Source organism: Cervus canadensis, chromosome 15 (genome assembly GCF_019320065.1).
Source record: "Cervus canadensis isolate Bull #8, Minnesota chromosome 15, ASM1932006v1, whole genome shotgun sequence".
NCBI lineage: Eukaryota > Metazoa > Chordata > Mammalia > Artiodactyla > Cervidae > Cervus > Cervus canadensis.
Window position 1 is genome coordinate 48,245,859 of NC_057400.1, and position 22,433 is coordinate 48,268,291.

The 22,433-nt window shown below is 42.0% G+C and overlaps 1 protein-coding gene across 1 annotated transcript in view; it reads right to left on the reverse strand.

Annotated features, from left to right (window-relative positions):
- STK39 (serine/threonine kinase 39) overlaps window positions 1-22,433 on the reverse strand; it is a 316,674-nt gene that overhangs the window by 217,383 nt on the left and 76,858 nt on the right. Inside the window, exons 3-5 of the mRNA XM_043488356.1 lie at window positions 18,310-18,418; window positions 15,007-15,148; window positions 13,702-13,757 (exon numbers count right to left, since the gene is read on the reverse strand). Coding sequence (XP_043344291.1) covers window positions 13,702-13,757; window positions 15,007-15,148; window positions 18,310-18,418 — 307 coding nt within the window. The remainder of the gene's footprint in view (window positions 1-13,701; window positions 13,758-15,006; window positions 15,149-18,309; window positions 18,419-22,433) is intronic.

Sequence of the window (22,433 nt, forward strand, 5' to 3'; positions counted from 1 at the left end):
AGAAAGCATAGGCAGAACACTCGATGACATAAACCAAAGCAAGATCCTCTGCGACCCACCTCCTAGAGTAATGAAAATAAAAACAAAAGTAAACAAGTGGAACCTGATTAAACTTAAAAGCTTTTGCACAGCAAAGGAAACTATAACCAAAGTGAAAAGATAGCCCTCAAAATAGGAGAAAATAATAGCAAATGAAACTACTGACAAAGGATTAATTTCCAAAATATACAAGCAGCTCATATAACTCAATACCAGAAAAACAAACAACCTAATCAAAAAGTGGGAAAAAGACCTAAACAGACATTTCTCCAAAGAAGACGTACAGAAGGCTAGCAAACACATGAAAAGATGCTCAACATCGCTTGTTATTAGAGAAATGAAAATCAAAACTACAATGAGGTGTCACCTCACACCGGTCAGAATGGCCCTCATCAAAAAGTCTACAAACAATAAATGCTGGAGAGGATGTGGAGAAAAGGGAATGCTCTTGCACTGTTCGTGGGAATGTAAATTGATACAGCAACTATGGAAGACAATATGGAGATTTCTTAAAAAACTAAGAATAAAACCACCATACGACCCAGCAATCCCACTCCTAGGCCTTTACTCTGAGGAAACCAAAACTGAAAGAGACACATGCATCCCACTGTTCACTGCAGCACTATTTACAATAGCTAGAACATGGAAGCAACCTAGATGTCCATTGACAGATGAATGGATAAAGTGTGGTAAATATACACAATGGAATATTACTCAGCCATAAAAAGGAATGCATTTGAGTCAGTTCTAATGAGGTGGATGAACCTAGAACCTATTAAACAGAGTGAAGTGAGTCAGAAAGAGAAAGATAAATACCATATTCTAACGCATATGTACAGAATTAAGAAAAATGGCACTGAAGAATTTATTTACAGGGCAGCAATGGAGAAACAGACATAGAGAATAGACTTACGGACATGGGGAGAGGGGAGGAGAGGATGAGATGTATGGACAGAGTAACATGGAAAGTTATTATCACCATATGTAAAATAGATAGCCAATGGGAATTTGCTGTCTGGCTCAGGAAACTCAAACAGGGGCCTCAACCTAGAGGGGTGGGATGGGGAGGGAGACGGGAGGGAGTTTCAAAAGGGAGGGGATATATGCATACCTATGGCTGATTCATGTTGAGGTTTGACAGAAAACAGCAAAATTCTGTAAAGTAATTATCCTTCAATAAAAAATTAATTAATTAAAAAAAAAAAAAAAGCTGTCAACTAACCACGTCAGAGGCACTGAGCCCAAACACCTAATGTTCACCTTTTTACCAGGAAAGGACCTTTATTTTTAGAAGAACTGGAGGCCCTGGAAAACAAAAAAATCATTAAAAAAAAAAAAATGGTCCAGCAAAAAACTGAGTTGAACTGCTCTGCTCTCAGTCTAAAAACTCTGAAGAGGGTGTGCAGAAAAAGGAACCCGCCTCACACTGCTGGAATAGCCTCTAGGGAGAACAGAACGGGGATCCCTTCAAATGTAGAGCTATTATATGATCCTGCAACCTCACTCCTGGGCATATATCCAGAGAAAACCATAATTTAAAAAAGTACATGTGGGCTTCCCTCGTGGCCCAGTGGGAATCCACTTGCTGATGCAGGAGACACAGGTTCAATCCCTGATCCAGGAAAATCCCGCATGCTACAGAGCACCGAAGCCTGTGCACCACAACTATGGAGCCTGTGTTCTAGAGCCCACGAGCCACAGCTACTGAGTCCCACACACCCAGAGCCCGTGCTTGGAAACAAGGGAAGCCACCACGACGAGAAGCTCATGCAGCACAACGAGAGAGTAGCCCCTACTCTCCGAGACCAGAGAAAAGCCCACGCGGCAAAGAAGACCCAGTGCAGCCAAAAATAAAAATAAATAAATTATTAAAAAAGATACTTGCACCCCAACGTTCACTGTAGCACTGTTTACAACAGCCAGGACGTGGAAGCACCCTAAATGTTCATCAGCAGATAGACAAGGCAGATGTGGTACATACATACAATGAAATATTACTCAGTCACAAAAAAGAATGAAATAAAGCCATCTGCAGCAACACGGAATGACCTGGAGATTATTAAGTGAAATAAGTCAGACAGAGAAAGACAAATATGATATGTGGAATCTAAAAAAAAAAAAAATGTTACAAATGAAATGAAACAGACAGAAAAGAAACTTATGGTTACCAAAGGGGAAAGGGAGATGGAAATAAAGTAGGAGTTTGGAATTAACATACATATATTACTATATATAAAACAGATAACCGACAAGTACCTACTGTATAACACAGGGAACTATACTCAATACCATGTAATAACCTAAGGGAAAAGAATCTGAAATATATATATATAAAATATATATAACTGAGTCACTCTGCAGTATATCTGAAACTAACATAGCAATGTAAATCAATGATACTTCAATTTAAAAGTTTACAACTTTTTAAAAACTATTTTTTTCTAGACCTCAGTAAGCCTGCGGTAATACATAAAAATTTAATAAGGACAGTGCAGGCCTTTAGCGGGAAGAAAGGAAGGGATGGAGATAGAGGGAGGGAGCGAGAAGGGTCCTCCTACACGCTTTCCTGAAGTTCAACCCCAGCTCGGTCCCCCTGCAGCTGAACGTGCACAGCTGAGGAAAAATTCCGTAGGAGCTCAGAGCAAAGTGGTTCTCCCCCACTGTGTTCACCCAGTAAAATTTCCTTAGACTGTTGCTCAAACAACCGCTAGCAGCTGTTAAAGGATGAGAAGCTGCTGAAAGGCTCCCCAAGTACTTCTCCCGGATGGTATACAGATGGAAAGGAAAACTAAGTTCCCAGAACGGATTGTATACATGGTTCACACTAGAGAGTCCACCAAATGGTACCATTTGTCAAGATCATGAAATTCAGCAAGTCACACTAATTTGTCACCTTTATTTACTTAACCCCCCTAAAAATGAATAAATGAGAGTTTTGGCATAATTCGTTAAACCACAATTCACATAATTATCAACTTCCTGAAACTCAAAGCATATTTTGGTTCACTATAAAACAATTTATACCCCCTGAAAGATTTTCATCTGCCCTGTACTCTGTTTTCTTAATGTGCCCTGTGTCTCTTAATTCATGCTATAGCTCTATTCTTTCTTGATTTAATTACTCATTTCATTGCTAGCTGGCTAAGGCAGAGCTCGCCTAAAATCAGAGCTGAAAAATGCTTGTTAGAAAACTATCTCAGCCTTAAAAATAGGCATTATATACAGTATACATGCCTAAATATTTTAAATATCTTCACCTTTCTCTGTCAAGCTAATATATTCTTGCTTGCCTGAACGTTCAGCTGTGACTCACACATGCAACCCATCACTGACCGTACTTATGTGTGCAAAGCCAGCCAAGACAGCACAGATCACATTGGCCAAAAGTTCATCAACACCTGCCACGTGCCAGGCACTACTGAGTGTTATTGAGATGAGCACCATGGTGTTTCTACCGCTGAAAAGTATATCGTCTGTAGGGAAAAGGGGGACGTAGAAACTCGACTTCACTATCCCATCACAGGAAACCTAGCCAGAATATATTAAGAACACATTCAAACTGCGAAGGTAAGGTGCTTAATGCAGCGAGGGTGCGTGTGGTAGAGGAAAGGATGGGAAGGGCTTTCCCAAGAAAAGAATGCCTCAGATTGAGTCGGGAAGGAGAAGTGAGCCAGGTAAAGAAGGCGGATCGCAAAGAAGAGAAAGCACCGTCAGACAAGCGGGCAGGGCCTTCATATGCCACATTAGGGAGCTGGGGTTTTATTCCCTCAGCAACAGTTTTAGACTTAATGCCAGGAAATCAAGTGGTCATATCCGCACTGATTCTTCTCTCTGGTGACACTGAGGAAGTTGATGGAAAGAAGAAAAAAAGAGGGAGAGCAAAATGTTAAGGCAGGAGGTCAAAGGCTGCCTTAAGCCTTGGCTTCCCAGCCGCCTCCCTGTGATCTTCAGTTCAGTTCAGTTCAGTAGCTCAGTCGTGTCCGACTCTTTGCGACCTCATGAATTGCAGCACGTCAGGCCTCCCTGTCCATCACCAACTCCCAGAGTTTACTCAAACTCATGTCCATCGAGTCGGTGATACCATCCAGCCATCTCATCCTCTGTCATCCCCTTCTCATCCTGCCCCCAATCCCTCCCAGCATCAGGGTCTTTTCAAATGAGTCAGCTCTTCCCATCAGGTGACCAAAGTATTGGAGTTTCAGCTTCAGCATCAGTCCTTCCAATGAACACCCAGGACTGATCTCTGTTAGGATGGACTAATTGGATCTCCTCGCAGTCCAAGGGACTCTCAAGAGTCTTCTCCAACACCACAGTTCAAAAGCATCAATTCTTCGGCACTCAGCTTTCTTCACAGTCCAACTCTCACATCCATACATGACCACTGGAAAAACCATAGCCTTGACCAGACGGACCTTTGTTGGCAAAGTTATGTCTCTGCTTTTTAATATGCTATCTAGGTTGGTCATAACTTTCCTTCCAAGGAGTAAGCGTCTTTTAATTTCATGGCTGCAATCACCATCTGCAGTGATTTTGGAGCCCAAAAAAATAAAGTCTGACACTGCTTCCACTGTTTCCCCATCTATTTCCCATGAAGTGATGGGACCAGATGCCATAATCTTAGTTTTCTGAATGTTGAGCTTTCAGCCAACTTTTTCACTCTCCTCTTTCACTTTCATCAAGAGGCTCTTTAGTTCCTCTTCACTTTCTGCCATAAGGGTGGTGTCATCTGCATATCTCAGGTTATTGATATTTCTCCCGGCAATCTTGATTCCAGCTTGTGCTTCTTCCAGCCCAGCGTTTCTCATGATGGTGTGATCACTCACCTAGAGCCAGACATCCTGGAATGTGAAGTCAGGTGGGCCTTAGAAAGCATCACTACAAACAAAGCTAGTGGAGGTGATGGAATTCCAGTTGAGCTATTTCAAATCCTGAAAGATGATGCTGTGAAAGTGCTGCACTCAATATGCCAGAAAATTTGGAAAACTCAGCAGTGGCTACAGGACTGGAAAAGGTCAGCTTTCATTCCAATCCCAAAGAAAGGCAATGCCAAAGAATGCTCAAACTACCACACAACTGCACTCATCTCACACTCTGGTAAAGTAATGCTCAAAATTCTCCAAGCCAGGTATCAGCAATATGTGAACCGTGAACTTCCAGATGTTCAAGCTGGTTTTAGAAAAGGCAGAGGAGCCAGAGATCAAATTGCCAACATCTGCTGGATCATTGAAAAAGCAAGAGAGTTCCGGAAAAACATCTATTTCTGCTTTATTGACTATGCCAAAGCCTTTCACTGTGTGGATCACAATAAACTGTGGAAAATTCTGAAAGAGATGGGAATACCAGACCACCTGACCTGTCTCTTGAGAAACCTATATGCAGGTCAGGAAGCAACAGTTAGAAGTGGAAATGGAACAACAGACTGGTTCCAAATAGGAAAAAGGAGTACGTCAAGGCTGTATATTGTCACCCTGTGATCTTAGGATGCCTTAAATAATTGAAGGCGTCCCCTCTTTCAATAGGACAGCAATATGAGCTAACTAATTCTAACATGAATGTGTGCTAACTCCTTTAGCCCTCTGGTATTTTCCCAATACACAGAGGTGGAAACTGAGATGCAGGGAGGTTAAATGGCTACAGGGCCAGAACTGAGCCCACAGCAGTCAAATGCCAGAGCCCACCCTCTAAACCAAAGCACCGTGAACATGGTAAAATCATTATTTCCTCATCCAGATGCCTTGTGGACTTCAGAACTCTCTCATGTGAATCAGGGCTACATCCGGTGCACAGAGGGAGCCCAAACCACCTTGCTTGAAGCACCAGCTTCTCTTCCCTATAATATGAGAAACACTCTTCTCCCGAACCCAAGTACACCTTATCAGCGCCAAAGAACAAAGAGAGAACACAAAGGAACCCAGCAGCTATGGGTATAAAAACTCCACCACCTTGCACACCTTTTTCTGGCTCCCTGAGAATAATACCTGAATACTGGGAACAAGTTAAGTCTAGTTGCAAGTTGTCCTGGAAGAAGTTTTCAGTCATAGGGTTTTCAGTGTTCAAGGAGCTGACTAAAGCTGAAAATGTATTTCCATGGTTGACTAAGGAAAAAAAATCTCCCTCCCAGAAAACAGAGATGCTACCCAAAGTTTCACCATTGTGCCTCAGACAGTGAAACACCCAAGGCATAAGCTTGATTTGTACAGGCTAAGATACACTGAGAGAGGTGGGATGATAACTTTCTAAAGTTCTAGGCTGCCTTAGTTAACTAGGTTCCAGGTTCAATTTCTGACATGAAAAACTAGGGATGTGAAATTCACACTCACTCATGCACACCTAAAAGGCACGAACCTGAGATCTCCCGAGATCTCCCTTACACGTGCAGTCCTATGTTTCTGGAAAGCCCTTCAGAAATGAACCAATTTTAAATCAACATTCTTAGGGTATAAGAGCGGTCGATATTTTTTTAAAATCCTAAGATAAATATACTTGTAGTGACCACCCCAAAGGGACCTGGTTTTATATGAATTTCAGTTTTAGAATAGCATCTCATTAATTCCAGATGAACAGGCTCAGTCACTTTCCAGACAAGGCACTAAGCCCTTACTGACATTACATGACAGAGAATCAAATTGGAAAATAAAATGCTAGGCCGTGGGAAGAACATGACATTCAAATAACCACTCCTTCTATCATATTGTAGCAAAGACTATTACACTCACCAAGGCATCCGCTCCAAGTTTATTACCAGGAAGACACACACACACAGACACACGTTTTCTGAGTACAGAAAAGACACTAAGAAGTAAAGCATTTTCTATTAAACCCAGAGTAGGCCATCCTCATGTTTTAATTCGCTACATCAAACCTGAAGTTTTCTAGTCGGAAAAGAGTGTGGCATCACTACCACGCTTAATTCTGCACCAAATGACACTTAAGGTGATGGCTTCTCCCACCCCTTAAAACCTCACCAGTGATGCTGTGAGCAAGGAGGGAAAAGGTGCTGAATATGTTTCCCAGCCCCAAACAGAATCAATTTACGCCGAAATGGAGAAGCACTAGCGATGGCTGTTGGTCTTCCACCCAGCACAGAGATCATTCAAATCCAGGATTAGGGTTCTCTTCCCCGAAATCCCACAGACAGGGGGTCACAGGCTCTGGAGCCAGACTGCCCAAATCTGAAGCCTGACACGACCACTTATTCCACACGTAATCTGGGCCACTCACTCCCCCTCTCTGTATCTTAGCAGCTGGCAGGCAAAGTGAGCATAATGAGCGCGTCGCCCCATGGGGCTCCACGATAGCCTTACCCACTTGGCGAGGCTGAGTCACAGTGCACTCAGTACAAGGAACCGGGCCTGCACAGATCAGGTGCTGACTTTACAGCCACTCTCACTGCAAACACATGGAATGCCCATGGAATTGGTACTGCTGGAAATGGAGCCAAGCATCCCAGCCTTACTCACCACACTTGGTGGCTGCATCTTAGGCAAGAGTTTCTAGTGATCTGAACCTGGCCCCTTAATTTTCCCTCTTCTAATAAAAAAAGGTTTTGAGAAAAGTAATGCATATATATATTATTGCCTATATATATATACACACACACATATAGAATGTGTGAATGACTTTTTTAAATAAAAATGTTATGTTTTCTATTAAAAAGCAGAAAAAACTCTTTTAAAAAATACTCATGATACTCTCAAGGTAAACAAACACTGCATTCAAAGAAGTATACGCAAACCTCTCCCAGTTTAACCTGTATTGCAGAAATCACAGCCTAGGGAGCTTAAAGACATGAAGGGAAGAGAGTACAGTCTTAAGTAAAAGACGTAGATTATTTGTCCAAATGTAACAGCAACAAAGAGACAGTCTAGCTCTGCTGTTGCTGAGTCTTCAGCTCTCCCACACTCTTCCCCTACCTCGCCCACACAAGATGCCAGCAAAAGACCTGAGGACCCCTGGTCCAAGTTTGCTCAGACAGCAAGCCACTGCCTGACCGAGAGTGACAAAGTCCTCTACCCTACGAAAGCAGCAGCAGCCTGTTTTTCCAAGGAATCACTGCACATGTTTTTCTCTTTAAGGCAATAATCTTATTTGAGAGCTAAAACAAAAAATTTCATTTGAAATACTGTATAAACTCAATGTTATGCTCAAGCCAGAGGATATGAAGAACATTAAATGTGAATTCTAGAAAGCTATAGCTGAGCTGCAGAGATGGAGACAGTGCACACTCACGTGCCTGATAACCCACCACCGCTCATGAAGATTCATACTCCATCACCACACGAGCCACAAGGACACACATACAACAACGACACCCGGGAAAGCTGGGGGAAAGCCCAGACTGACTGTCCACAAATTCCTCACCACATGCTGGGCACTGTCCTAAGCACTATAGACATGGACTCATTTAATTCTCATGATAGCCTAACTGGGGGTTTCCTGCAAGTGCCCTTCCAAATGCAGCACACTCACCGGCTGGGTTACACTCAACACCACCACCCGCAGTGAGGGAAAAAATAACCCAGTCCTGAGAGGGAGAGGAAAAGTCGGGAAATCTTACCTCAGGGGATGGCAACTGAGAAAAAAGAAAAAGGGCAATGTGCTCCCTGGGGCCCAGAGAAGGAGCTGGGGTCATTAATCTGACAGGAATACTGGGACAGAATGACTGGCAGAGTACCAGGTGGCAGAATAAGCCAGGGGCTGACTTCCCTCAGCATTTCAAAAGCAGTTCGCTGCCATCTTGACTCTCTTAGTGAGAAATGACTGTTTCCTCACAAAACAGAAAAAATGTGTTGTACTTTTTAATTAGCTTACAGCAAAAGTAATAACAAGTTAGCTTCCAAGTCCCATAATTAGTAAGCACTTCCTCTTTATAACCCATAAAGGCCCTCAGAGCTGAACCTCTTGCACGACAAATTTGAGGTCCACGTGATCTTCAGGCGGTGGAAGGGCTGGGAGGTGCAAGGCCGCCAGTAGGAGTTACAGCAGGAACAGTAACGAGGTGAGCAGTGGCAGCTGCTGACATCTCCTGCGCGCCAGTCACGCGCGAGCAGCTGTTGGAAGATCACTGGATACAAAGAGTCTCATCCGATTTCACGAAAAAAAGATGAAGAGGGCTTCCCCGGTGGCTCAGTGATAAAGAATCCATTTGCCAATGCAGGAGACATGGGTTTGATCCCTGATCCAGGAAGATTCTGCACTCCTCAGAGCAACTAAGCCCATGCACCACAACTCCTGGGCCTGTGCTCCAGAGCCCAGGAAACGGCAACTACTGAAGCCCAAGTGCCTAGAGTCTGTGCTCCACAACGAGAGAAGCCACTGCGATGAGAAGCCTGCACATTTAACTACAGAGTGGCCTCTGCTCTCCGCAACTAGAGAAAAGTCCTTGCAGCAATGAAGACCCACCAAGGCCAATAAATAAATACATATATATAATTTTAAAAGTCTAGAAAATGAACTTGTTAAAAAAAAAAAAAGATGAAGTGGGTTATACCTGTATCTCTCTTTTAAAAAAATGAATCTTTAAGATGTTGAGCAACCTGACCAAGGTCCCAGAGCTTGAGAATTGACCTGGGAATTTCAACCAAGTGAAAAGTTCCTCAGTCATGTCCGACTCTGTGTGACCCCATGGACTGTAGCCCGCCAGGCTCCTCTGTCCATGGAATTCTCCAGGCAAGAATACTGGAGTGGGTAGCCATTCCCTTCTCAAGAGGATCTTCCCAGCCCAGGGATTAAACCCAGGTCTCCCACATTGCAGGCAGATTCTTTACTGTCTGAGTGACCAGGGAAGCCCAAGAATACTGGAGTGGGTAGCCAAGTCCTTCCCCAGGGGCTCTTCCCAACCCAGGAATTAAACCCAGGTCTCCTGCATTGCAGGCAGATTCTTTACCAGCTGAGCTACTAGGGAAGCTCTCAACCAAGCCAGCTGATCTTAGAGATCCTCTTCTTAACAACTAGACTATCTGATGCTGGAAGGTTCGAAGCTGTTGTTCACACATTTTTTTCAGTTGTTTAGTTGAAAGTCTTTTCTTCATAATGCCCCTAGCCTGTGGGATAAAGGCCACTCTCCAAAGGAAGGACAAGATGTGCATACGGAAAGTACTAACTTCACTCAAGAACAAAAGTCAGCATCAATAACAATGAGAGTCTCCAAAGCAGGGAGGGGAATGAGAGATGAGTTGAGAATTGGCCAAAGACTGCTGAGTACTGAGGCCAGGTGTTGGATACCAGAGGATTCTTCCTGCTCTTCTCAACTTTGAGCTACGTTTGATAACTTTCATCAGTTCAGTTCAGTTGCTCAGCTGAGTCTCTTTGCGACCCCATGAATCATAGCACGCCAGGCCTCCCTGACCATCACCAACTCCCGGAGTCCACCCAAACCCATGTCCATTGAGTCAGTGATGCCATCCAACCATCTCATCCTCTGTCGTCCCCTTCTCCTCCTGCCCTCAATCGTTCCCAGCATCAGGGTCTTTTCAAATGAATCAGCTCTTTGCATCAGGTGGCCAAAGTATTGGAGTTTCAGCTTCAACACCAGTCCTTCCAATGAACACCCAGGACTGATTTCCTTTAGGATGGACTGGTTGGATCGGCTTGCAGTCCAAGGGACTCTCAAGAGTCTTCTCCAACACCACAGTTTAAAAGCATCAATTCTTCGGTGCTCAGCTTTCTTTATAGTTCAACATTCACATCCATACATGACCACTGGAAAAACCATAGCCTTGACTAGATGGACCTTTGTTGGCAAAGTAATGTCTCTGCTTTTTAATATGCTGTCTAGGTTGGTCAGAACTTTCCTTCCAAGGAGTAAGCGTCTTTTAATTTCATGGCTGCAATCACCATCTGCAGTGATTTTGGAGCCCAGAAAAATAAAATGGCTTTGATTTATTGACAGTTGATTAAGTTTGTTGAGTCATTTCTTTTGTTTACTAGGTCATATTTTGACATGGTTCAAAATTCAATATGTTTTAAAAAGTATATACTCTACCAGCCCCACTGCCACTATACTTCTAATATTTCTTTGCACAAATATACAGAGATATTCTCATTTATCTCCATTTCTTTCGCAAAAGGTGGCATGTTATATACATAGCATTTCACCTTGTGTTCACTTAACCACGTAACCTGGTGATTTCTTTTCCCCCTATTGGTGTACAGAGTACTTTTCATTCTCTATTGGTGGGTCTTCCATAGTATAGATATACCATAAACCTACTTAACCAGGACACCTCAGCTGTTCCTAATCTTTTGCTACCACAATAAATAAGCTTATACTGTCTTTTTTCTGTCTACTGCCCATTTTGAGGGTCACACTAACCATTTCTCACATTTATTTACTTGCTGCCAAAACAGTAAGCAGGGGTGGATCCAGGTTTCACAGGACATAAAGTTTAGACAATTTGAAAGATCCTCTTTAAAATAGAGAATACAAAATCATGAGTACAAAATGATGTATAAATGTGTGTATTTCTTTTAAATTAAAAATTCTTATCAATTCACTGGAGTCTTAAAGATTAAGGTCCTTTCTTCCAGATCTTTTTAGACAACAAAAAATATTTATACAGAAAGACCTCCGCATTGCAAACTGACATCTCCTCTCCACCTAGAATACTCTGTAACTTTCCAAAACCTACTGTATTGCACTTACAGGGGCTTGAATCCTACCATTTAGAAGCTACACAGGAAGTCCCTATCTTTGAGAATGACAGGCAATATCATCACAATCTCACAGATGTGGAAACTGAGGCTTAGAGATGCAGTGATTTGCCCCAGGTTGGACAGTGGGTATTAAATCAGGCCTGTTTGATTCCAAAGCCTTTGTGCTTAACTGACATACTGAGTGCCTCCCCAGTGGTCTTAAACTCCACTAAATTAATCTTTTCAAAAGAGAGGACTAATAAAAGATAACATTGCCATTATTAGTTCCCTAGGGAAGAAACATTTGCTCTCAAACAAATTCTCAGTTTCCCTTTTATATTTTCACAAAACATCTTCTCTTTAAAAAAAAAAAAAACTCAGTAATGGTCTCTGTAAGTGTACCTAATTAAATGCAGAGCCTAAGGTCAGCATCATGCTCACTATACAGGCTGGGACATCACCTGCCTGGTCCTCTGGTACCCAGAGAAGGGGCACAATGAATCAAAGAGATGACTCAGTGCTCATCCTTTGTGTTGGGGGCGTGTTTGTTTTCTGCTGACCTCTCACATTTCGAATAATATCCCCAGATCCTCAGATCTGTCTAGAAACAACGGTGGGACCAAGGACTGCCATCAATTTCATTCTAGTAACTTTCTAGTAACTTTGCATTCTAGAATGCAAAGACCTTAAACCTATCCTAGAAGGTAAGACTCTTCCAGTTCAACTCAAATAGAAGCAGATCAGACTGACTAAATGTTTTCAACATTTCTTCAATAACACAAGCCAGATCGGTGATTGACTGTCACCATGGATACTGCTAGGATGTGCTGCTCATGATATTTCATGCCTGGAAGCCAGAAGGCTGAACATCCTGTAATGACGGGGACTGTCTAGTACCGAGAGGGGACTGTGGAGCCAAAAATGCCCAAAGCGCTGCCGGCCGAGAGGACTGCTGAGACAGCCCTTCACAGAGGGGGATAAAACAAGGGCAGATGTGGACATGGCTACATTTTATCCCAGGCCTTTCAGGTTATTCTAGGAGCATTAACAAAATGAGAGGTTCTGCATGGAGAAGGCTCCTGTCAATGCTCTCATTTGATCCTTACTGCACTGCCAGGCCCATCAACTCTCAAGAATTGCCATGAAGGGTCAAATTTGAGAGTAAAATAAGCCTTAGATTTCAAGAGTTGACAAATCTTTCAGCCATTGCTTGAGAAATAAAGGGCTTAAAATTAATGCATACAATGTTTTAAACTTTCAAACTCATTCAAAAAACTCTCAAAAGTGCTTCTCGCATTTCTATAAATATCACCATTATTCAATCTGGAAGGTACAAAATAAAATTAAAATTGTCCCTTATTAAAAGGCCGTGTTCTAAAACAGCAATTTATAGCAAGATCTAACAAAGATCTATCAAAACAAGAGGAAAACATGTTATACCTCAGATCCAAACATTCAATAATTAGGCAGCCCAAATACTGGGGTACCTACAATGGAATTCTACTCAGCCATTCAAAAGAATGAAAGAATGTTGCCATTTATAACAGCATGGATGGATTTGGAGGGCATTATGCTAAAAGTGAAATGAGTCCGACAGAGAAAGACAAAATCTGTAGGGTATCACTTGTATGCAGAATCTAAAAAATAAAACAAACTAGTGAATATAACTGAAAAGCAGCAGACTTAGAACAAACTAGTGGTTACCAATGAGAGAGAAGTGGGGAGGGGCAGTACAAGAGGTACAAACCATTATGTATAAAACAAGCTACAAGGATATACTACACAACACGGGGAACATAGCCGGTATTTTATAATAACTACAAATGGAATATTAACTTTAAAAATTGTGGATCACTACATTGTATGTCTGCAACTTACATGATATTGCACATCAACTATACATCAAGTGAAAAAAAAAAAAACAGACTACATGCACTTATTAATTTCTTAGGAAGGACTCTACATTCTTTGAAGCCGTAACACTTCCATAAATAAGCAGAGAATATGCTTTATCTTTGTCAGCTTTACCTGCTATTTGTACTGAACCATCTTCACCCAGAAGAATATTACCAGCTTTCAAATCCCTATTTGGAAAAAGACAGAGAATTTAATGCTAGAGTACAGACAATATATTGCATTAATTCACTCAGGGAGATTTTAAAACATATCATATAATTTAGCTGTTTGACATAATTATTATTTTACAAATATAATATTTGTAAAACAAATTTAAAAGTTACAAGGGTACACAGTGATTTTATAGTTTGCTCCTGGAGGATGATTAGGGTTTTATATTAGTAACACTTAGTTTTTGTGATATTATTATCCAGATTTAATTAAAACAATAGTGAGTAGATACTTTATGTTACAGAATTAGAGATTGTCCACATACTTACAATACTATCATTTTATCAAGAATTAAAGCCCAGTCTATGTAAAACTGCTTTACTTCAAATTAAATTTGTCTGTGATACAATTTCAAATCAAACCCATCAGACTCTTAGACAATGGATTTGATCAGCCTCTTTTCTGGGAAGAAACTGATTACAAATATTAATTATAATAGTCTGTATTTCTTCACTATATAAAAGTTGTGCTCAGTAGCCTTAACACTTAAGAAAAATGACAATTTACAAGTTTGATTTCTAAAGTAATATTTTTCTAATCATTAAAAGACACAGTAAATATCATAAATTGTACAGTTCACTCAAAGTTCAGGGCAGGGGAATTACAAATATTAGTATTCTAGTTAATGGTTGTTTACTTGCAACTATTCCTAAGAGCCCAAGTAACACTAACCATTTGAAACATCAAGTGTTCACATTCTATATGCTATTTCGCTATTTAAAGAATTAGCATTGTATGTTGCAGAAGAGATGAAATTAGTGCCTCTCCTCCTCTTCCACCACCATGTCAAAAATAATTAACATATTACATGTTTGGAACACTCTTGCCTGGTTATAAAACTAGAGATGCCAACCTAAGTTCGAAATGGGGCTTCCTAGGTGGCTCAGTGGTAAAGAATCCGTCCACCTGCCAATGCAGGAGACTCAGGAAGCATGGGTTCAATCCCTGGGTTAGGAAGATCCCCAGGAGAAGGAAATGGCAACTCACTCCACTACTCTTGCCTTGAAAATCATATGGATAGGGGAAGCCTGTGGGCTTCAGTCCATGGGGTTGCAAAGAGCTAGACACAACTTAACGACTGAGCACACACATGCAAGTTAGAAAAATGTCAATACTTAACTGTGAGGTGTGTTTCCTTAACATTCTCTACTAACTAGGACTGAAGATGCGAACAGCTGAATTGAAACACCTCTGCAGAAGCCATACCTGTGAATCTGACCATTTCTGTGTAGATAGTCTAAGCCTTCCAAAACTTCTTTAAGAATTGTTGCTATTATTGCCTCTTCCAGAACTCCATTCTTGTGTTCTCCTCGATTGACGATGTATTTTATGATATCCAACATTGAACCTAAATGGACAGACAGAATTAAACAACTGTATAAGCAAGCACCTTCAAGATCTTTCCAGAACAGGGCTCCCTATTTAAAAAACTAAATGAGAACATAAATTTTTTGTTTGTTTATTTTAGCACAAATATTTCCAAGGCATACGAACAACTGCATGGCAGCCCATGGCCAGAAAAACATTAAATCCAAGCCAGCAAGCACACATCCTGCTGAACTTAATGAGGGGGTTCTGGGTCAAGAAGCAGAAGCCTGTGCGTGGCCACTGCAGAGGCAGTCCCTTTCCCCAAGACATGCAATTGGTTACAGATTAAAAGGAGGTTCAGGAAGTCTAAGCAGAAAAAGAAAAGAACAGGAGCAGGGGCAAAGACAGCAGGGAACTGCTGAGAGAAAGAAGCACAGTTCTTCTGTAACCCCTAAGACACAGGTGTCAGAAGCGAGAAGAAAGTACATTGCTTCTAGACACCCCTGCTTATAACTAGAAGACTGCTTTCTGTGACTCTAGGCAATCTTTATTCCATTTACTTGACTCTGATGCACTGAGTTTAATAATAAAGAAATAAATGCATACTACTTTGTTACTATAAACAGATTAGTATCCTTGGCACTCTGAATTCATGTTTCAACACATGTGAATTAATATTCTAAACCTCCTGGGCATTTTAAGAGCCATAATTACCTGGGGGTTCAACATTTCTGAAGAGTTACCAAATAGCTCACCTCAGGACCTGAGTTTGGCTCCAGGCACTCTCTGATTAACTGGGAGGATTGAGTTTCCCCATCAGGTATTTCTGCAGCAGACTAGCCACCTGCCCCTCATTAAGAGATCTGATGTGATAAAACAGTATAGAAGAAAACAAATGCATAGTTTCCCCACTCTGAGAGAAACAAAACATCTCTTTATTGGCTGACTCTTGGATTTTTGGATTATTGAGAAATAACACTTCCAAAAACATTTTACTTTTTAATCTTATAAGGATATACCATACCAGGCATGGACGCATTTCTGGGGCTTCCCAGGTGGCACTATTGATAAAGAACACACCTGCCAATGCAGGAGACATGAGACTCTGGTTCAGTCCCTGGGTGGGGAAGATCTCCTGGAGGAGGGCACAGCAACCCACTCCAGTATTCTTGCCTGGAGCATCCCTTGGACAGAGGAGCCTGGCAGGCTACAGTTCACGGGGTCGCAAAGAGGCAGATGTGACTGAAGGGACTCAGCACGCACACACCCATGCATTTCTGGACTGCTGAAAGAAAAGTGGGCCATGTCTGCCCACATTCCCCTTACCTGTGGAAACCTGCTTACAACTTGTTCCTCTTACCTAAAGCCTGGGAAGGCTAAATTTAATTCCTTTAAAAAGACAATGAAATTTTCTATCCAGTCCACAAGGACGGGCACAGGGGATACTTTCAAGCTTATAAAAAGTAATTGGGATTAAAAATAAAGAGAGGAAGTAAAACCTGCAAGGTCCCAGGTTACCAGAATTACTTGTTTCCTTAGTTAGTGGACTCCACAGGAAGAGACCTGGTTAAGATCATCACTGATAAAGCACCACCCTCAGCAGAACCAAGACGCAGTCCTGAGGCTCAACACTGCAGTCAGCTCCAAGGGCTTCCTTTTTCTCCTTTCCTTTTTAATTAAAAACCAGAGTCGGCACTCAAGGAAACAATAACTAATAGGATTGACAAGACTGGGAACAGAACTGAACCAAGTTCTCCCAGGCTCCCTACCGAGACTTACACAAGCAAACCCAAGGCAATTACAATGCCTTCATCATCTCATGGCAGGGCCTTGCTGGATCCAAGACAGTTTCTTCTTTTAAAAAAAAAAAAGAAATTGAAATGTTTCCCTGATTCACCTTAGCTGAACTGGGCTTGCAAATAAAAGTGGGCTCCACAGTAACAACCCCACTCTGTCCATTCTGACTGCATCCAGGCACTACCCTAATGTTCTCCCCTGCTCCTAATATACTTCATATCTCAGAAAGACAGATATACAGGGAGGAAGGGATGCTGGGTGTTGGGTATGCTTGCACTTTCTCAGCTCCAGTTTTCAGGTCTGCACAATGAAGAGGATGAAACTTGTAGGGCAGTGTGGCTTGTAGGTACACAGCTCCCAGCATCAACAGTTATGACGTGTGTGACCTTGGGCAAGCTGCCTAATTCTCTTGGGCTCTTGTGTACTTTCTGAAAAACGTGGATGATGACACCTGCCATTCAAGGGTGTTGCCCAGATTACATGAAATAAGGCAATAAATCATTTTGCAAGGGATCTAACCATGGAGAGAGCATTCAAGGAAACTAACCATGATGATGATCCTTCCCTATCAAAGAGTGAGGTTAGAAGATGAAAAGAAAAAAAAAATACAGGAATGGGAAAGTGTCTTACAAATTACATTCAGTTCAGTTCAGTTGCTCAGTCATGTCTGACTCTTGCCTGTGGCTTTTTTAACTTCCATGATCTGAGGCTGGAGAGATAAAGTTCCTTCCCCTTCCCACGTGTTCCTTCATGAAACCCACAGTCTGAAAATACCCTGTCCAATACCATAGCCACTGGCCACCTGAGGTTATTTAAATAAAGTTAATTAAAATTGAATAGAAATTCAGCCCCTCAGTAACACTAGCCACATGTCAAATACTTGAGCCACCAGAAGAAACTTGATAGCACAGCACAGAACATTTCCACCAGCACAGACCTTTCAACAAACGGCAGTGAAATAATTTGTTATATTACACGGTGTGAAAGACTTGAATAATGTTAAGAATGAATGCTTTAACTTTTCTGAAGAGACAAAGGGTGGCTGCAGAGATGATGAGATCTTTCAGGACACGAGCACATGGAGAAGGACAGACTGACATCCAGGGCTAAGGAGCAGCACAGAGGCCTCAGAGAGCAGAAGACTTTTGGGAAGTCTCACCCACACCAAGAAGGCTGGGGTAGACGAGGACACAGATACTCCAGGAGTTACGCTGAATTATGAAAGGCTTTGAATATGAACATGAAGAAATCCAGACTTTACTCTCTAGGCAAATAATGAACCAAGAAAACTTCTAAATACAGGAGGAAGGGGATCATATCTGAAATCTTAGTCAATATGCTGACTCACACAAAAGGAAAAGAAAAAAGAAAAAAAACAAGCAAATAATGAAAAAACCCACTTACCTCCACTTAGTAATTTCATGACCAGCCAAAGTTCGTCTTTTACCACAAAAGAGGTGTAATAGGTCACTACGTTGGGATGGCTGCACTGACTCATGGCTTGAATTTCTTTCTATAAAAAGAGCAAAACATGACATAGTACCATCGGGTGAAAACCGGGAAGTAAAATCAAGCGAACCCGGTTGAGTATTTGGGTAACGTTCCTACTTATAGCACACCTGGGTGAGTGTGAGGGGGTGGTGCTGCCTAGATCATTACGTTATATACAACACATGAGAATTAACTCCCTCAATTGCCATCATCCACTTGCTAGAATTAGGGAGGCCTCCCTAGAATTATTAGGGGGGTCTCTAGAATTAGGAGACCACAGAGCCCTGGGGACCAGCCGAGGGACAGAGGAACTCCAGCTCAGCATGCAGCCCACATAACCCTCCTCCCCTGCCCACCATATGTGATAAGTGTCTCTGACGTGAACTGAAAGCATCAAGAGAGATGAAAGATGGGTGAGCTACTAGGAGACCTAAGTCTAGGCACCAACCTGAACTCCAGTGGTTCTTAGAGCCTCCCTCATCCAAAAAGGGACAACAGAGTTTTTTCCTGTTTCTCAGGTCTGCTAAGACGGTAAATGAAAAACTACATATAAAAATGCTAGAGTATCATTTTCCAAATTATCTTCCCTGGGAGATATTCCATCAAGAAAAAAAAGTAGTGGTGGGAGGCGCAGCTGGTAAAATGAAATAAGCTTGAGCAACATCAGATACTATATCTCACTTTAAAAGCGTCACAGGCTATATTACTGTCAAAGGCTCTGAGAAGTCCTGCAGTAGATAAGCTGTCATAGTTGAATCCATATTAACAATGCAGGAAAATAATGCTTTGTGGGTCATGGCTTAGAAAACACTGCTGCAGAGGAAAAAGTTTTATCAAGAGACGAAACCATGAAGCTCTGAAATCAAACAAATGAGCAACTTCCATAAGACACATTTTTCTGCAATACTCAAGTTCATGTTGGTTTTGGTTTGCTGTTTCGTTATGGCCAGGTCAGGTGACTCCTATGAAAACCAGTCGAATGCTGACCCTCAGTCAAAGGTCTCAAACCAACATAACTCAATTTCAAGGTGCCGACCAAAATCCACCAGAATAACCTAAGTCATCACAGAAAGCTCACTTATATGATTATGTATTTATGATGAAATAAAAGTATATTTGTGCATCTATACACTACCTTTATATATCCAGTATTAGTTTAATCTTCAAATTACTAAGACGACCCTACATGTCAATTAACTTGGCCTAAATATCATGACATGTAGCATATACACACATCTCAATAAGCACGCTTATTTAAGTGCTTTTTATCATGGATAGACTCGTAAGAAAAAAAAATCACCTATTCGTCTATTTTCCTTTCATTACACAATAACACTTTCCCATCATCACTTTCCTAATCCATTTAACTGATCACAGGTTTTCTAAATCTAACACTTTACGATTCTGCACCTTTTGTCCTTTGAAGAAGATCTAAAACCTGAGCTCTAGTTTCCATCTGTTTCGAGTGTTAGGTTTCGATACCATTAGACTTCTGAAGGAGAACTGGAACGTCGCCCAGCACCTCTATTTCAGGTGGCCAACATCTGCTCCTTGTGGGCATGGCCCACTTTGAAGGCCTGCAGCTCTAGGTAGGGTCCAGTTGAAACAGATGCCCCTGCTGTTCACAGAAATGAGAACAATGTTTCTTCAAAGTATGGGTGTTCTACATTCTCAGCTTTATAGCCAATGTAAATGAACGCCTTTCTAGTTTTCTAACACCAAACTTTTAAATCATTAAAGCATATAGTCAACAACTGGTGCTCTTATGAAAGGAAATTCTTTTGCATGGAAGCAAAGTGGGTCAGAGCCTGGAAAAACACATTTTTTTTAAAGACCTTTGTATTTAGATGGCCAGTATCACTTCCTACCTGGGGATCAAGTTCTCTGACACAGCAGTGAACAACTGTGTGGGTGTGTGTGAGAGAGGGAGAGACCCGGGGGTATGAGGGGACTCTTTTAATTAACCTATGGAGAAACTCTTTTAGGTAGCATATGGATATAACCTACCAAATTCTATTCTCTCAAAATTCAGGGCCTTAAACTTAACAGCCAGATAGTTTAAAATCCTGAGGATTTTTAAAGAAAAGAAAGAAAGAAGAGACATGGATACTGCTGCTACTAACAGACCTGCGGGAGCTGAGTAAGGGCAGATCAAAGAGGAGGTAGGTTCTGAGAAGAGACGCAGGACTTGCATCAGTCTGACCACTCATCATCTCGCTGCCCTCTTCGTCACTTGGCTAGGGGTCCGTATCCCCCACTCCTACACCACCCATTTTACTGCACAGCCTTTCCATGCAGTGGAGCAGCTAATGTGTAAAGACATGATGAAACCTGCCTTAAGGAAAAACACTGGTCACTCTCCCTCGGGAAATGACCTGTCCTTTCACTGAACCCCATATTAAGTAATATTTCCACCATGGGGTAGAAATGCACTTTTAAAAAGTTAAAAATAGGTGTTATGTGGCCTATCCAATCCTTAATTTAGTTTATACATAAACTTTTTGTTTAGCTGCCTTTTAGAGAGATACAAAATTTTTACATAATCGCCCCTTGAACAACACGGGGATTAGAAGCACCAAGCCTCCATACAGTCGAAAATCCTCCCTAGGGATCCAAGGTTTGTTTCCTCAGTGTCCTTGGATTCAACAAACCATAATCCTGTAGGGCTACAGTATTTAAACAGAAAAAAATTGAGAATAAAGGGACCTCCACATTTAAAATCTGCGTTGTTCAGGGGTCAACTGTATTTATAATTTTGCTATGGTCTGAATGCTTGCGTCCCTGAAACATTCATAAGTGGATGGTACTAGGAAGTGAGGCAGCTGGGAGGTGATTAAGTCATGAGGGTGGAGCCTTCATGAATGAGATTAGTGGCCTTATCAAAGAGACCCCAGAGAACCAGCTCACTGCCTCCTCAACATGAGGAAGCAGAGAAATCTGTGGCCTGGGAGAGGGCACCCACCCAGTCATGGTGGCACCCCGACCTCAGACTGCCAGGCTCCAGAATGGTGAGAAACAAGTTTGTTTATAAGCCACCTGGTCTATGGCATCTTTGTTCTAGAGGCCCAGACAGACCAAAACAATTGTATATACTATTTTTTTTTTCAATTTGAAGCATAACTTATTTCTTGATTCAAATATTCTTTCCACAGAACTTTCAACACAGTGATGATGGTTGTTATTTGAATCCTTCCTTGTTGGAACAGTCTATCAACTAATTATCCAAGCTTTTCCCAACGCCTTAACTTGACCCATATGGGTAGGTAAAGCCATTTATCCCCAAACATACGCATTTCTTCCTATCCCTAGAAGTGATCAAGGTATTGTCCAGAGGTGAATAAATGAACGGAAAAAAACAAAAAACAAGAACACCTTTTTATCCAATTCTTCCCACAGAATGACTGGGCTCATTTCTATTCCCTTATCTAGGACACAATCCATGGAAGACGTGTGACTGAGAGCAGCGCTTCTCAAATCTGTGCACAGAGATCACCTGTGAACCCTGTGAAAATGCAGATTCGGATCCAGTAGGTCTGGGGCGGGGCCTGAGGCTTCTAACTGCGGCTGATGCTGCAGGTCCAGAAACCAGACTTTGAATGACAAAGCGGTGGAAGGCAGGCAGACAGGCCCTTGGGTGGAGGGGATGTGAAAGTAAAGAGCACAGACAAACTGGTTGGAACCAAGGCCCAGGGGCTGGAAGCGGAGAAGAGCCAGCTGGTGGTGCTGCCAGGGTGACTGAGACCTTGTGGAAGGGGCAGGAGGCAAAGGTGGAAATCAGAGACTGTGGGATTAAAGTGGTTTGAATTTCACAGACACAGGAAAGGGTAAAAACGTCAAAGGGAGAAAAAAGCATGAAGTCAAACTGGAAGAATTCACAGGCCTCTGAAACCCAGGTAACACATTAGCTAAAACTATAGCCATTAGCTCAGCTGGGAAAGAATCCACCTGCAATGTAGGAGACCCCAGGTCGATTCCTGGGATGGGAAGATCCCCTGGAGAAGGGACAGGCTACCTTCTGGGCTGTATTCAGTATTCAT